This window comes from Astyanax mexicanus, chromosome 19, assembly GCF_023375975.1.
Source record: "Astyanax mexicanus isolate ESR-SI-001 chromosome 19, AstMex3_surface, whole genome shotgun sequence".
NCBI lineage: Eukaryota > Metazoa > Chordata > Actinopteri > Characiformes > Acestrorhamphidae > Astyanax > Astyanax mexicanus.
The window spans coordinates 247,501-263,718 of NC_064426.1; the positions used below are offsets into that span (position 1 = coordinate 247,501).

Consider the following 16,218-nt stretch of genomic DNA (forward strand, 5'->3'; position numbering starts at 1 on the left):
ATTATAATATTATTCGTGATATAATCTTTTTATTATGTTTAATCATCCACCCACTACTAAACTGTATTTACACTAAAAGAGAAGAAGAGTTATTATAATTATTATATGAATTATTATAATAATATGAATAAATACCATAACACTGCCATCATCATTCATAATATTATTATGAAAAAACATGAATACTATTAATAAAGAAAAAATAATAATAATAATAATAGTGTTATGCAGAGTGTTTAGACAGTAGATGAGTGTTTGTGGGGATGATCTGTGCTGCTGATGTTTATGGTGTTGAGGGTTAATCTGCTGGATTAGCTCGTCTGTAATAAACACTGTTTCTGTGCTGTTTGGATGTAATTAGAATACTGTGGTTCTGCTGCACTCTAAACAAAATAAATCACTCTCGCATCAAAACCTCGTATCTCCATAACAGCTAATTTACAGCACAGCACTCAAATACACCGCAAACACTGTCTGATCAAACTCTCTAAAACTGAAGCTTCACAGGAGACAAAACCCCTTCTAAACTTTCAGTAGATCAGTATAATAAAATAATTCATTATTCATTATGAAATAACTGCAGTGATTAATAGTGAACTGATTCAGGTTTGTGCTGCGTAGCGCATCACAGTGGCACTAGGGGGCGTAGCAGCACAGAATACACAGGGTTATTTGTGTACAGTGAGAGTGTTGTGTATCTGGTTACAGATCAGTGGAGGGGTTTTGTTCTGATCTCGGGGGAGGAAACACCAACACAAAAATACAGAAATTACAGCTTTTCATTATTTTACTTTTCTCTCACATTCAACAATCACCCAATCACACGCTATCACCTCACAGCGCACTCCCCAACCTACTCTACTGTACTCTAACACACTGTACTCTACTGTACTCTACTCTAACACACCATACTGTACTATAACACACTATAACACACTGTAATCTACTGTACTCTAACACACTATACTGTACTCTACTTTAAAACAGTACCTGTCTCACTCCACACTCTGCAGTTCAGACTAGTTCATTATAAACTCTACTGTTCATTTCACCTGGGTTTACCTGTAATTATCTCAATATACATTACAGTAAACCTTAATAAATATAAAGGCTGAGTGAGTGAGTATTTTTTTTTAACATATTTTAAGAGCTGCGGTGACATTTCAACAGAGGGAGCTCTTCTCTCTGCAGCCTGTGTTCATGTGTTTTAACACAGTGACTCAGAGTGAGGCCTATATGTATTGCTGCTGGCTCCAGCACAGACTCCAGCACAGACCCCAGCACAGACCCCAGCACAGACTCCAGCACAGACTCCAGCACAGACTCCAGCACAGACCCCAGCACAGACCCCAGCACAGACCCCAGCACAGACTCCAGCACAGACTCCAGCACAGACCCCAGCACAGACCCCAGCACAGACTCCAGCACAGACTCCAGCACAGACTCCAGCACAGACCCCAGCACAGACCCCAGCACAGACCCCAGCACAGACCCCAGCACAGACCCCAGCACAGACTCCAGCACAGACCCCAGCACAGACCCCAGCACAGACCCCAGCACAGACCCCAGCACAGACCCCAGCACAGACTCAGCACAGACTCAGCACAGACCCCAGCACAGACTCAGCACAGACTCAGCACAGACTCAGCACAGACTCAGCACAGGTAGTATTTGATGATGTGTTGGGATGGTGAGGATTGTCTCGTTTCTCAGCAGGATGATTTCAGCATTGTCCTGTTTTTCGGGGAAGAGAAAGAGAATCAGGTCTCTTTGGAACAGGCTGTGATCTGTAATTTTCCACAGGCCGCCTCCCACTGTTATAAATCTAAAAACAGAGTCGATTCTTCCCCAGATTAATTGAGGACAGTGGACGACCCGGTTCTGACCCGCTTCAGGTTTCAGAGGATTGTGTTTATGAATACCTGTCCTACATGTAGACTCAGCTCCGCCCCGGAGGACCCCTCCCACCAGACTATTACCCCTCCCACCAGACCCTAACCACTCCCACCAGACCATTACCCCTCCCACCAGACCATTACCCCTCCCACCAGACCATTACCCCTCCCACCAAACTATTACCCCTCCCATCAGTCCCTAACCCCTCCCACCTGACCCTAACCCCTCCCACCCGACCTCTAATTATTCTGAATAATACAAAGATGTATCGTTGTGATATAGGAGATCTGTGCTAATGCTAATGCTAACGTTAGCTAGACGTTGTTCTGTGTTGCAGCTGGTGGTTTAATGTGGGTGTGGTGCTGCTGGGGGTGAGTGTGAGTCTGGCCGGGTTCTGTATCGTTTATCTGGAGTGGATCAAAGGGATCAAACACTACGATCAGGAATATCCTGCTGTCCCTCCGATCACCACCGCCGCCTTCATCGCCGCCTCCTGCAGGTCAGTGTCTGAATTACACCTCCCACCCCAGCTCACAATAACAAACCACCAGGATCAGCATGACGAATCACAAAACACCTTATTAGTGCAGTAATTAGTTTACCTGTTAATGAGGTTATTAGTGAGGCAATTAGTGCAGTAATTAGTGAAATAATTGGTTGATGTGTTTATTAGTGGGGTTATTGTTATTAGTTGAGTAATTAGTGGATTTATGAGTGGGGATATTAGTGCAGTTATTAGTTGTGTTATTTGAGATATTAGTCAGCAAAATTGTTTTATGATTTTTATTAAGAAAGATGATTTATTCTGTCTGATTTGTTTGTTTTTATGGATCTAATCTGATTAGAACTGAATGAAATATTGTTTAATTGTATTTTTTCAGGGTATGTAGAATAATATACTATAACAGATTTTTTTTTGCATAAATGTGATTATTAATGTTTATTTAATGTGACCTCTCTGCCCCCCCGCAGTTTCCTGTCAGCTGTACAAATATCAGACTGTTCTGCTTCTCGTTCTGCTGCAGCGCAGGACTGAGTCACGCAGGTGCTTTATATGGAGGGCGTTAGCGTTAGCGTTAGCGATGGGTGTGACGGGACAGGATCTTTTCAGGTTCAGGCTCTGATGATATAATAGGTTTTATTGTGGTGCTGAAAGTCTTTATTTCACTTAAACTTATTATAAAGCATATTATATATTATATTATATATATTATAAAGCAGTTACATCACAGTGGTGAACTGCAGGGCTTCACTGTGGTCCTGTATTGTTTATATTATGAGCTCAGATCAGGCAGTGAGAGGTTGTGGGAGGTTGTGGGAGGGTATGAGACTGAAGGATCTTATAGCACTTTTCCACCGACGTGGAAACCACCAGCATCTTTCTGGTTTGGGAGCCTAATTTTAAACTGGTTCGCCGCGTTTCATCCAACAAAAACAGGATAAATAATTTTTAATTCCCCTTATTTCAGAATTTGTTAAGATGAGCAGCTGTTCCAGTACTTTAGTTGATATATTGATAGTTGGTGAAGGTGGAGCTGATGGGAGTGGTGTGTGGGTGTGTGTGTATGTGAGGGGGTGGGGGGTAATATAGGGTAAATATTACATAAATATTTGAGTTTATTCCTGTGGGTGAAAGTTGTTCACTGAGAAGCTTTGAGTTAATGTTGTGCTGCAGGATGTGGAGGAGTGGACGGATCAGTTACATCATAAGAGCAGCAGCACCTTAAAGCATCTATCCATCAAACACCTGTTTTATCAGTGCGTGTGCAGGTGTGATGGATTACAGTATATAACGAGGCTGTTTTTATTCAAATGTAAGGAGGAGAAAGTTCAGATAATTGTGTGAAAATGTAAAATAATTATTTTAGTAAAGTAGAGATAAACTAAGTTTATACTAGATGCCTCCGGTTAGTCCTGTCACTCCAGCTCATCCTCTAATATTTTATAATCACAACTCTAAATATTTTAATATTGTGTGTGTGCATGTGTGTGTGTGTGTGCAGTTTTAACATCGCTCTGTGGCCGGTGTGGTCCTTCCTGACTCCAGTGATCCTCTTCACTCAGTTTATGGGGGTGGTGATGCTGATTTCTCTGCTGGGATGAGATTCCTGCAGGTAAGAACACCTGATCAGCCATAACATCGGCTCACAGCAGGGGGGTGGGTCTCGTTGGGGCTTTAGGTCTGGGTGTGTGGTGTGTGTGGTTAAAGTGTGTGAGCTGTGTGTGTGTGTGTGTGTGTGTGTGTGTGTGTGTTACTCCGGACACTGGGTTGCTGACAGCGGATCACCGGATCAGGTGACGGAAAATGATCTTTTTTTAGCGAAGAACTGAAACTTTTCTGTTTGTGTTTCAGATGGTGGAGCCGGAGAGCAGCAGGGGGGCGGAGAGCGGAGGGGGCGGAGTCGGGAACGCCGGCCGGACTGTTATTTCGGAATAACGTGGGATTCCCTGTTTTATATTCGTAGTGTTTCTACATTCCTTTATTCCAGTGTAAATTATTTTATACGTCTCTCAGTCAGTGACTAATGACCTGATGTAGCCTGTGGGCGGAGCTATTTTCAAATAAAATCACTCCAATTATACATTTTCTGGATTTTTTTTCTTCTTTAAATGTTCTTGGTTTGATAATCATGTTAGAGGTTTAGAATGTGCTGCGGCCAACTGGAGAGAGAGATCTGCAGTGTGATGATTTTTAACATGATGATCCATCTGACCAGAATCAGCTTTTAAAACCGAGCTTCATCAGCTGAGCGTCTAACTGCCAAACCTCACCTTAATCCAGAACTGAGAAGATTTTATATAAACGAGTAGATCCAGTTCATTATTTTATCAAAACGTTTAGTTAATCCCAGGTGTAGCATTTCTGCAGGAGGGTATGGAGTTATTAATCAGTAATAACATTAGAATAACAATAATGCAAGTATGCAATTCCAAATCTGCATCCCCAAATATACAATTGGCAATTGCATGTGTTGCTTAATCTATAGATGTTATAGATTGCGCTCCAGACCGGTGTTCTGGTCACTAGAACACTAGAACTAATCCTCCATAAGCTTCTCCTTACTCTTTTACCAGCAAACCTTCAGCAGCTGTGACACCTGTTCACACCTGCTCACACCTGCTCACACCTGCTCACACCTGTCCGTCAGGTGTTGGCCAGGTTTTGAAGTACGGGTGAGGTGGTGGGTCACATGGTGCTGTGTAGACTCGACTGCATTAACACAGAATGCTGTTCTGAAGCTGCTGAATGGAGCACTGTGTGTTCAGGTGACCCTGTCCTGCTGCAGGTCACTGTGTTTGGGGGGTGGGGGGGTGGGGTTGGTCCCGGGGGGTCGGGCAGGTCACAGTATCCGGAAGCGCAGCGTCTGATCTCTGATCACTATAACCGGCTCTCCTGAGACTCTTCATCACGTCTGTTTAACTCTGAGAGAATCGTCACCGTGAAGAAGCTCCAGCTCTGTTTAGTGATGCTGCTGCAGCCTGTAAAAAAAAGACTTTATGAGCAAAGAAAAGTGCAGAATGATGGTGAATTTAACGGCTAAAGCTCATAAATCTTCTGATTAAAAGTTATTAAACCTGATGGTTATGAAAACTCTACCCAATGCTTAGTGTGAAATCACTATATAATCCAATTAAAATCAGATTTCTGCAGTTGCTGATTATTAAAGTGCTTATGTGAATATCATACTCTCATTTCTTAGTTCAGATTCAAAGTAAGTTTCAAATATCTGAATAAGAAATCAAATACAGAGAGCCAAGAGGTAACAGACACGAGATCTGCAATTCCAAATGTGAACCCACAAATTCATATTCTGTATTCACTGATTACTGAGTTCTGAAACACTGTGCAGCTCAGTTTCCCCAGTTTTCATGTTTAGTTGCTCCCTCAGACAGTGTACAGTTCCCAATTTAGTAAACAGAAAAGAGCTGATGTGTATAGATCATATATCAGATTAAAGTCATACTGTGTTGTAGAGATGAATTTGGCTGTTTTGTCAGGATGTGGTTTTTCAGTTCGGATGAGATATTAATTCTGACTCTGCAGGTAAACACAGGTAAGACTCCCCTCCAGCTCCAGACTCCTTCCTCATTACATAACTCTAACGCGCTGATTTTCGCAGAGCTGCTGCGCGCGCGGCACAAAAGGCACCTGCTATAAAGAGGCATTGTGGGTCTGGAAGTGACCGGTGTAACCTGAGCGCGCGCTGCCCGCCTCTTTCCCATCAGGCTTCCTCACAGCGCTGACTCCCGGCCCCGCCGAACCGCACCGTTACCGGCAGCCGTCGCGCGCCTTTACGCACTGGAGACTCGCCCGTAGCACGCCGCGCTCTGGTCACAGCAGCCACCCCCACGCGCTAACCTCAACCCCACCACCCCACACCAGCGCGGCGCCCGCCGTGTTTAAAGCACGGTCTCGGTGCTGGAGCGGCTCGGAGAGCGAGCTGCGTACCGGAGTCTTTGGCACCGCAGGAGCGCAGAAACCCAATCCACGCGCGCTTAATCTGGACCACACACACACACACACACACACACTCTCTCTCTCTCTCTCTCTCTCTCTCTCTCTCTCTCTCTCTCACACACTCTCTCTCTCTCTCTCTCTCTCTCTCTCACACACACTCTCTCTCTCTCTCTCTCTCTCTCTCTCTCACACACACACTCTCTCTCTCTATCTCGCACACTCACACACACACACACACTCTCTCTCTCTCTCTCTCTCTCTCTCTCTCTCTCTCTCTCTCTCTCTCACACACACTCTCTCTCTCTATCTCGCACACTCACACACACACACTCTCTCTCTCTCTCTCTCTCTCTCTCTCCCTCTCAAACACGGGGTATATAGTATCTCGCTCTCTGTCTCCTCGAGTCTTTCAGAGCGTGGCGCAGTCTCACATGCGGGAGCGCTCTTCGCGGGGGCGCGCACCGGTCCTCATCCAGCACGACGGAGCGCCCGTGAATCCGTGAACTGTGTGAGTGAACCGTGCCGGTCAGAGCGCGCCTTTACGCGCGGAGCTGCCCGCTGTTCCTGGAGCTCCTGGAGAAGATGGTGGAACACAGCAGCCTGGACACGATGTTCCTCAACAAGTACTGCCCCAGCTCTTCCTCCTCCTCCTCCTCCTCATCCTCATCCTCCGACCGGGACGGGAAGCTGCTGCACGCGCTCCGCGGGAGTCTGGGTAAGAAGTACCCGCAGAAGAGCGGCGAGGTGCTGAGCGCGCAGTACGGCCTGAACCTGCTGCTGGTCGGGGTCTCGCTGATGCTCGCGCTCGCTTATCAGGGTCCGAGCGCGAGCGAGGAGACCGTGCTGGCCTTCCTGAGCGCGCTGATGCTGCTGCAGCTCTTCTGGATGGGCTGCTACATGGGCCGCAGAGAGCGCAGGCGCAGCGCGCCGCCGGAGAGAGACGCGCACGCGGCCACCAGCTGGATCAAAGGTACCGCAGCCCTCACGCGCCTTATCTCATCATCTGCGGGCCTGATACTGATCAGCGGAATATAAATATTAATATAAATATAAAAGATTAGTGAGGTTCAGAGAGAAGCAATGTGTAAAGTAACTGCATTAATTCTGTTTCTAAAGTCTGAATTCATTAGTTCACAGTAAAAACTGCTAAAGCCAATCAGATACAGATATCACTAAACTGTTATATTAATATTATTAATACTTACTAATATTACTATAATAATGTGTCACGTTTGCTTTCGATTGTCACTGTTAAAAATAATTAAGGAAATTATGAACATTATTAAATGATTATTAAAAATGACAATTTTAAACCTTATAAATGTAATTATTTGAGACATCCTGTTTTACTATTAATTAATGTTTCCTTAATTAAAGGTGTTACCAACACATTAATAACCATGAATTCATCTCAACGCAACTTTCCACATTGCTGTGTGAGATTTGATGGATGCCGCTTTATTAGCAAAATTACAGAAACTTGTGATTCGTTTCCCGTCGAAATCTGTTAAAAAAAATAGATAATTTTACTTAAAATCACTTTACACATTTAAAAAACAGTGTTTTACTGTCATTTTAATTTAATTTCACAGAAAAAAAACTACAGAATTAAGTACATTTCAGAATTTACAGTTTATTTAAGCGTTTCAGCAGCAAGTGATCATTCTCCAGCACAGATTAAATATAAAGGACGCTAATCTGTAAATTAATCAGTATCGATCTCTACAGCGGAACTGTTAGAACTGTGTTTATTGATTATTAATAATATTAGTAATCAGTAATAATGTAAAGAGCAGAGTCTGGGTTCTTTATTCAATAAGAGGTTCTATTTTTCTGTGACGGTTCTGAGATGGGTCGCCTGGTTCCACATTTTCTGGTTAGAAGAACATTTTAAATATATTATAAAATCAGTTCTTAGAAACTGTAACCTGTTTTTTATATTTAAATTAATGTCCCAGCAACATTTATTCATTTATTCTTAAAACTGAATGAATAAATTCTTCTACCTAAAGGCATGTTTTAAAAACTGATGTAAACCAGTTTTAAAATGTTTATAAATCCAGAAAAAAATAACGTCTATACATTAACGCTCCATAAATTAACTAAAGAAATGTTTACTCTTAATAACACTGAAATCCAAACCACTGTAAAACCCAAGTTATTTCTGTAATTATTTATATGATTTTACATTAAAACAACAGTGAAAAACCTTTATTATAGTGTTCTAAATTTAATAATATATTGTGCAGGTGGTCTCACCATGCTGGCACTGCTCTCGCTGATTATGGACGCTTTCCGCATCGGCAGCTTCGTTGGGTACCAGGCCTGTGTGTCGGTGATGTTGGGGGTGTATCCGGTGGTTCACGCACTTCATACCATCTCACAGGTGAGCTTGAACACCTTCACCCACAGAATTCACCATTAACACCACTAAACCATCTACCGAAGATTTTTTTTACAATAGATTAGGACTCTCTGGAGCAGATAAATAAATATGAGTCTGTGTCTCCATATATAATATCAAGTTTTCTTTGGACAGTAAAGACAGTTACTCCAAGAAAAGGAGGATAAACTTTTTTTATATCCTTAAGTTCAGAAAAAAAACACTGAATTTCTCACATATTTTTAATATTGATTGTTTCTTATCAGTAGAATCATACAGGTGGTTTTTAAACTGGTCCAGAAAAATAGTTTTGAATTTTCGAAATGTTTCAGCCCAGCTGAAGTTCTCTCCTGATGTTTGAGGAGATGATCTCTGAACAATGACTTCTCTGTCCCACACACTTCAACAACACCACCAGGTGACCAATGTCACCAGGTTTTACGTCTCACCGGGATCAACTGGTTTACCCAGATCACTCTGATCACTCTGATCACCCAGATCATCTTCACTCACACCGTCTTAATGAGCTCTCCATAGCACTGCACATGATGATGAAGGGGATGAGGATGGTGATGAAGATGATTATGATTTCACATATTTCTGTTTTGCAGGTCCACTTCATCTGGTTCCACATCAAAGATGTCATCAAGAGATACGAGACATTTGAAAGGTACCAACTTCCAGATTTTACCTAAAGTTCTACTCAAAAGCACATTTACTAAAACTCCTTCATTTAGAGGTTGGTGCACCCTCATGAAAAGAGTAAAATCAATGGTTATAACTTAAGAAACTTTACTAAATAAACCACCACACATCCACACAGTCTCAACATCATGGAGGTACCAGGACAGAGAGCAGGACAGGGCTGTAGAAGGACATCAACCCAGCAGCAGGACCAGTATCTGCTCCTCTGTGTGAGTAGCATCAAGACGAACACAACCAGAACCCAAACTGTCTTCAGTGGGCTGCTGGTGTTCATATATCCTGACCTCCTGTAGAAGGACCTGTACTCATAGTCCTGAACCATGCAGCTCCATAAGCATTCACTAGAACGCTGACTGGAACACCGGCACACTGTTCCCCTCTCTCACAGAGCACTAGGAACAGTCGTGAAAGAGTTCTTTTAGAAAAGACCTTGAATCTTTGGTTCATTGACATTCAGGGTGTGATTTAAGTGTTACTTTATTTAGAGCAGTGTACAATATCTCCATCACCAGGTTTTCAGATAAAGCTGTTGGCACCATGCCTAATTCTGTATAAGGGATAGAGGGGTATAAACCCCCACATTGAGCTGTGGAGCAGTGGAACTGTGAACGTTTGATCATCCAACATCCTGATCTCTACCACTCTATTAAAAGCTGAATAAACTCTTTTTAATACCATTAATTTTAGAAGAAACAGTGAATAAACAGATCTTCCAATTCTTTTCTACCAGTATTTTTGGGGTCAGGGTGAGAAAAATTAAGGTAACAGACTCATTTCATGTCTGTCCCATGTACTCAGTGTGAACCTGCTCTCATCTGTAGAGAGAACCTGGTGCCTATATTGGATTTGCCAATTCTGGACACATCAGAACACCAGTAGCCCACTGGAGGTCAGTTTGGGTTCTGGTTGTGTTCTTTCTGACTCTTCTCACACAGAGGAGCAGATACCGGTCCTGCAGCTGGGTTGATGTCCTGCTCTTCTCCTGTACTGTCCTGTGTCTTGGTATCTCTGCTGGGAGACTCAACAAACCGTCTTGCAACAGCACGTCTGGAAGTTCCATCCTGGAGGAGCTGGACTACCCGTTCAACCTGAAAGTCACTACCTGTAGTGATAAGGACACTAGTAAAACACAGAACTAAAGAAAAATCCAGACCCTTTTGGAGGTTTTCTTGAATGTGTGGTCTCTGTGCTGCACCTGTCGCACTTTCCTTTGCACTGAAGCAAATTCACAATCACTTATGATCCCTAACTGTGCAGATTAATATCCCTGTAGTTTAACTGGTTCGATGAGGTAGTGTTGCATTAATTTTGGTGAGCAGTGTATAATGTGTGTGGTGGTGTTTTTAGATTCGGCGTGATCCACGCTGTGTTCACCAACCTCCTGCTCTGGAGTAACGGAGTGATGACTGAAGCAGAACACGCTCTCAATGACCACAAGAAACGGCTGGCGGCTCTCGGATATTTAAACTTCACCGTGGGTAAGCCATGCATGTGCCGTGTGACAGGGGACTGTATTGTGTGGGTTTCCCGGTTGGACAATGGTCCCCTTGAGGTTTGCTCCACTGGTCCCTGCAGGGGGGGGTGGTGAAGGTAATCCAGCGTTTTTTGGTCGAGGTTTGGGTTTCAGAGAGACACACATACACACACTTGCCCTCTTGCCCTTTTTCCCCACATGGACCGCCCCTTCTGCCCTGTCATCCTGGGTGCTGCCCCACCCCCCCCTCTAAAACCAATTTCCTGCTGGTAGTTGGTGTTACAGTAACTGATACTCCACAGAACCCACCCCGCATCAGTACCTGCCAAACATCAGCCAGACTGACCCAACTCATAGCCTCCAAGTACCGAAGTTACTCACTTCTTATATTGTATTTCTATTGTTGGGTGGATTCCTGGACAAGCACTTAGCTCTAGGCATATTGCACAATGATTCCCCACCAAAGGATAAAGTTTGTTTAGGGTTGGGCTTAATCCCTGTCCAAAAAACCAACCCTTAGGCCCAGTTTCCCAGACAGAGATTCAGTCTAGTCTTGAACTTGACAGTATTTAGAATTAAAGTTTCTTATCAAAAGGAAAATATAGTCTACAACTAGGCTTAATTCCTGACTGGGAAACCAATGGTTAAAGTTTATACACCTCAAAATCCACATTCTATACTTTTGCCTGGAAAAGGAGACTCTCAGAGACAAATGCAGAACATCTTTAGGGGTCGATTTCCTGTAGAAGATTGTCTACTCCAAGGTGACCAGGGGAAGCAAATCTAGGTCCAGAATTTTACATTTTTAGAACTGGGTTTGCAGCCTTTGGTGGTGACCTAACCAGTTATTTCTGGGCAATTAGAGAAGTACAGAACAGAAATCAAGAACTGATCTCTTTCTCTCTCTGAGAAAACTACAAAGACAACCACAATCAGGGCCTAGAGAGAGTTAAGGGCCTTACTCAAGCTTATTAAACCCACAACCCTGTCACTTATAGCCCAGTACTGGAACTATCGAACCATCACGTCTCTTTATAAAGATGAGGTGGAGCTTATTCATATGTCTCAGAGGAAGACCATGCTAGCGTTCACTCTCCCAGTGTTGGTAACATTGTGTGATGGGGGGTTGATTGAGTTCTGAATGGTGGAAGACGAGTGGGAATTACTAACCTTAAACCTAAATAATAAACTACATACATTTATTTAAGTTGTTATCATGTTGTTACCCTGTTATTTATCCTCCCACCGCTGCTTCATTTCCAGGTTCTGAGGAACCGAACTGTAACTGCACCACGAGCGCCTGCTCCATGTTCAGCAGCAGCCTGTACTATCTCTGCCCCTTCAACATCGAGTACCACATCTTCGTCTCTGCCCTCCTCTTCGTCATGTGGAAGAACATCGGCCGCAAACTGGACCAGCAGACCAAGCGGAAGCAAGGGTCGACCGGCGGCTCCTGCCTGCTGCTGGGACCCATGCTGGGTCTGCTCGCCCTGGCCAGCTCCATCACCGTGCTGACCATCTACATCATCCACGTGGAGGAGTCGGCCGACGCCCGCGAGGCAGCCATCTCCATGTACTACTGCTTCGGCATTGTGATCCTGGCCTGCATGAGCGCCGCTGGAGCCGTGGGGCTTCTGATCTACCGCGTGGAGGACTGGCCCATGGACACAACCCCCAACCCGGCCCGGACCCTCGACTCCAAGCTACTGCTCGGCTCATCTGTGGGCTCCTGGCTCCTGTCCTGGTGCAGTGTGGTAGCGGTAGGCGGGGCTCAGAGTTACCCCTCCTACCGCTGGAGCAGTCTGGCTTATGCTCTGCTGCTGGTTTTGGAGAAGTGTGTGCAGAACCTCTTCATCATCGAGTCTCTGTACCGCAGACGCCTTGAACCTGGAGAATGTCCCCCAAACAGCCCCTCTCACCGCGAGATCTACTCCGTCACAGCGACCATGGCTCCTCCATACGACGGCATCATTAACCATGCGTTTGAGAGTTCGGACAGACACCGCGAGGTGCTACAGACCAGCAAACCAGACAACAACACTTTTGACAAGACCAAAGACGTTTCACTTCCCATTGGACTCGGAGTGAAGAGCTCACCCAGCCGGAAGAGACAGGTCCTGAAAAATATCGCCATCTTCCTGTTCATGTGCAACATATCGGTAAGACACGTCCCTTATTATATATTTTTTTCATTGTTGGGTGGGTTTCTGTACAAGCACTAAGCACTAAGCCTTCTAAATGAGGATTCCCCACCAAAAGATGAAGTTTGTTCAACCAACCCTTAGGGCCAGTTTCCTAGATTTCTTGAACTTTTTGAATAAATGTTTCCCATTGAAAGGAAAAGATCTTCAACTAAACTTATTTTCTGTCTCGGAAACCAATCCTTAGACCCCTAAACCCATCAAAATCCAGAATTCTATAGTTTATTGCGTTCAGTAGTTCTACTGGGAAAAGGAGACTCTCAGAGACAAATGCAGAACATCTTTAGGGGTTGATTTCCTGTAGATAATTGTCTTCTCAAAGGTGACCAGTGGTGGCAAGTCCATGTCCAAAACTTTACACCTTTAATGGTGATCTTACCAGTTATTTCCGAGCAATTAGAGAAGTGCAGACCAGGAATGAACAGAGCACAGTGAGGATGGAATTGGTTGCTCTATTCCACAGTTTGGTTCTAACTTCAGGTTCTTCTGTTTTGTAGTTGTGGATCTTGCCGGCGTTCGGCTGCCGGCCGCAGTTCGATAACGGCCTGGAGGAGGCGTCATTTGGATTCCCCATCTGGAGCACGGTGCTGAACTTCGCCCTGCCCATGAGCCTCTTCTACCGCATGCATTCTGTAGCTGCTCTCTTTGAGGTTTTCCGCAAGATCTGAGCCAAGCTGATCCAGAACCTGTTGTGGAGGACTGGAAGGCCTCTTTTATGAGTTCTCAAACCTGAACAATTCTCCTCTTTGCTCTAATTGGACAGGAGAAAGAAACTGATTGCTTTTTCTTCACTGTGATTGGACAGACTGTCTGTTACCAGGTGCTGTGCTGTGGTGTGGTTCTTACAGGAACTTCATGAACTCGTCCATGCACCTTCAGCACCTTTAGAGCTCCATCCCTGCTGTCTAGCCTTGCGTTGGGTTGAGTCGATTTGATTTATGTTGGTGATAATGATAATTATGTACTCTGAATAAAGTTGCTTTAGTTTAGGGTGTTTAAAGGGCTTAAAATACTGACAGATATAAAATACTGACTCTGGGATCTGGGTCGCTCACTTATAGATTAAAAAGTTAAAGATTGAGGGAGTGAGACCTGTGGAGATCACCCAAGAACTTTCCCCAAAAACAAACCACTCTAGAGTCTGACTGGGGCTGGACCAGGTCCTCCTCCTCTCATGGGTTCTGGGGTGGTTTGTCTCTGTCCTCAAACCATGAGTCCAATTTAACAAGAATTAAAAGTGTAGGTGTAAAAGTACGCTGAGTCACACAGGTTAGTGACAAAATTCCAAATCTGGCAACCTTTCTGGAGAAATAATACAAACCATACAGCCTTAAACCACTGCTGTTTATTATTGCAGGGATTATTGCTCCTCATTTTCCTCCCTTTAGTTGGTGCTTATGAGTGCGATACCTTGATTCGTCTAGCAATATATGAAAAAGTCAGTTCTGCAATAATCAATAATCAAACAATTATCTCTAATCAAATGATGAATAACACATTAGCTCAGTGGGAGGGAAGAGACTCTGATTGATGCTGTTTTTGAGTTACTGTATCTGAACTGATATTCTTGAACTGTGAGACACTTTGGGACTCTCCTAAATGATGCTGTTTTTATTTTCTTTATTTTTTTAACCCTGTGGTTTGAGTGGGGCGTGGATTTGGACCTCGTCACTTCTGATCACTTTAGAGCAACATCTGAACACATTTTCTCCAGTGAGTTTTAACTCTTGCGTTTCTGTTTCTTGGTCAGTTTGTCTGAAACTCTGCTTTATTTGCACTCTTACAGAAATGCAAGCAGCCCTGAGGCGCCGCCTGTCTGGTTATGGTTCTCATTTTTCTTTTATTTATTTACGTCCTTTATTAAATCTTACGTTAATCCAGAACCAGCAGCGTCCACTTGAAATCAGACATAACGAACGCTGCTCAGTGTGCCGGACTCACAGCTTCCTGTTCCGGGCAACAGATGGTGCTGTGGTTATGGGCTGCTCTTAGAGCTTCTCCTGTAATGGAAAGGGAACCCTCGTTCCTCCTGGTTCTGGTCCTGGCCCTGGTTCTGGTTCTGGTCCTGGTCCTGGTCCTGGTTCTGGTCCTGGTCCTGGTTCTGGTTCTGGTCCTGTGTGTGAACTGTATGTAAGCTGATGGATGATGTTCTCCTGTGTGTCTCAGTGCAGAAATGCTGAAGACTTGAATAACTTTATTGATGAGAGTTTAGAGCCATTCGCACAGTACTGCACCCAACATCCTGATCTGGATCTGGATCACATACGGCTTCTGTTTTGGTCAAAACTAAAGTCAGATTGGTTCAGACAGTCTAAACATGGATTCTGAAATTCAGGTTTGGACCTGGATTTAGAATGAATTCGAATCAGGACCCATTTTTGGGTCAGAATTTAGAAAGTTTGTAAGTAAAGTAATAATTCAGATTGAGTTTATCAGGTGTAAACCCTCCAGTAGACGGATCTGTAAAGCCTGTGATTCTGATTCTCTCTCTTTATCAAAGCCAACAGGAACTGGACTCATTAAATTGACTGTATCTGATACTCGTGTTTTTATTGTTTTTGTTATTATCACAGTCTGAAAAAAATAAAGTACCTGGATTGCTGTAAAACTCGTATGTGTGTATAAATGTCCACTCAGACTGACCCAGCAGAAATCTGATCTACATCTGATTAAACAACAGACTCTTCAGACTCTGCAGATCAGACAATAGCTGTAGGTGTTCCTGCTGTTCATTACCTCATCACCCAGCCGGCTCCCTGACCCTGTTCTACTACACTCCCCCAGGAGAGAGTAACAATCCACCTTAAACACTCCAGCTCACACCACCTTAAACTCTCAGTTTCTTTACAGGAATGTATTTTGCTGCTCAGGTTTTTCTGCTGCTTCTCACAGGTATGTTTTTACTCTTCTGAAAGTGGGATCAGGTTTCAGTGCAGGTGTTCTGCTGCACGAATTCCGTTCCAGAAATCTTCTGTTTAGTCTGGAACTGCTTTATTCACAGCCTTTATACAAAAACAGTCTCCACCAAAAGGAAAAAGTTCCCACGCTCTGATATTTGTTTGGAGCGTCTGTATCTTTTATTGCTGCACTGATTCACTGT

The 16,218-nt window shown here is 44.0% G+C and overlaps 2 protein-coding genes across 2 annotated transcripts in view; both read left to right on the plus strand.

Moving 5' to 3' along the window:
* The window catches only part of tmem128 (transmembrane protein 128), a 6,226-nt gene extending 1,748 nt beyond the window's left edge, over positions 1-4,478 (plus strand). Inside the window, exons 3-5 of the mRNA XM_007240686.3 lie at positions 2,234-2,395; positions 3,900-4,010; positions 4,250-4,478. Coding sequence (XP_007240748.1) covers positions 2,234-2,395; positions 3,900-3,999 — 262 coding nt within the window. The 3' untranslated portion in view covers positions 4,000-4,010; positions 4,250-4,478. The remainder of the gene's footprint in view (positions 1-2,233; positions 2,396-3,899; positions 4,011-4,249) is intronic.
* A 2,244-nt stretch (positions 4,479-6,722) lies between these two features.
* otop1 (otopetrin 1) lies at positions 6,723-15,716 on the plus strand. Its single transcript, XM_007240685.4, has 6 exons — positions 6,723-7,325; positions 8,605-8,741; positions 9,350-9,408; positions 10,791-10,921; positions 12,181-13,076; positions 13,616-15,716. Exons 1-6 carry the CDS (start codon positions 6,938-6,940, stop codon positions 13,784-13,786), a joined length of 1,782 nt encoding a protein of 593 aa, XP_007240747.2. The 5' UTR covers positions 6,723-6,937; the 3' UTR covers positions 13,787-15,716.
* Positions 15,717-16,218: the final 502 nt, after the last annotated feature.

What these genes read in the sequence shown, in the direction of transcription:
- otop1 (XM_007240685.4), top strand. Translation starts at nt 6,938, where the DNA reads ATGGTGGAACACAGCAGCCTGGACACGATGTTCCTCAACAAGTACTGC. An exon ending in CACTTCATACCATCTCACAG is followed by an intron (nt 8,742 to 9,349) that starts GTGAGCTTGAAC and finishes TCTGTTTTGCAG; the next exon opens with GTCCACTTCATCTGGTTCCA. An exon ending in TGTTCATGTGCAACATATCG is followed by an intron (nt 13,077 to 13,615) that starts GTAAGACACGTC and finishes TCTGTTTTGTAG; the next exon opens with TTGTGGATCTTGCCGGCGTT.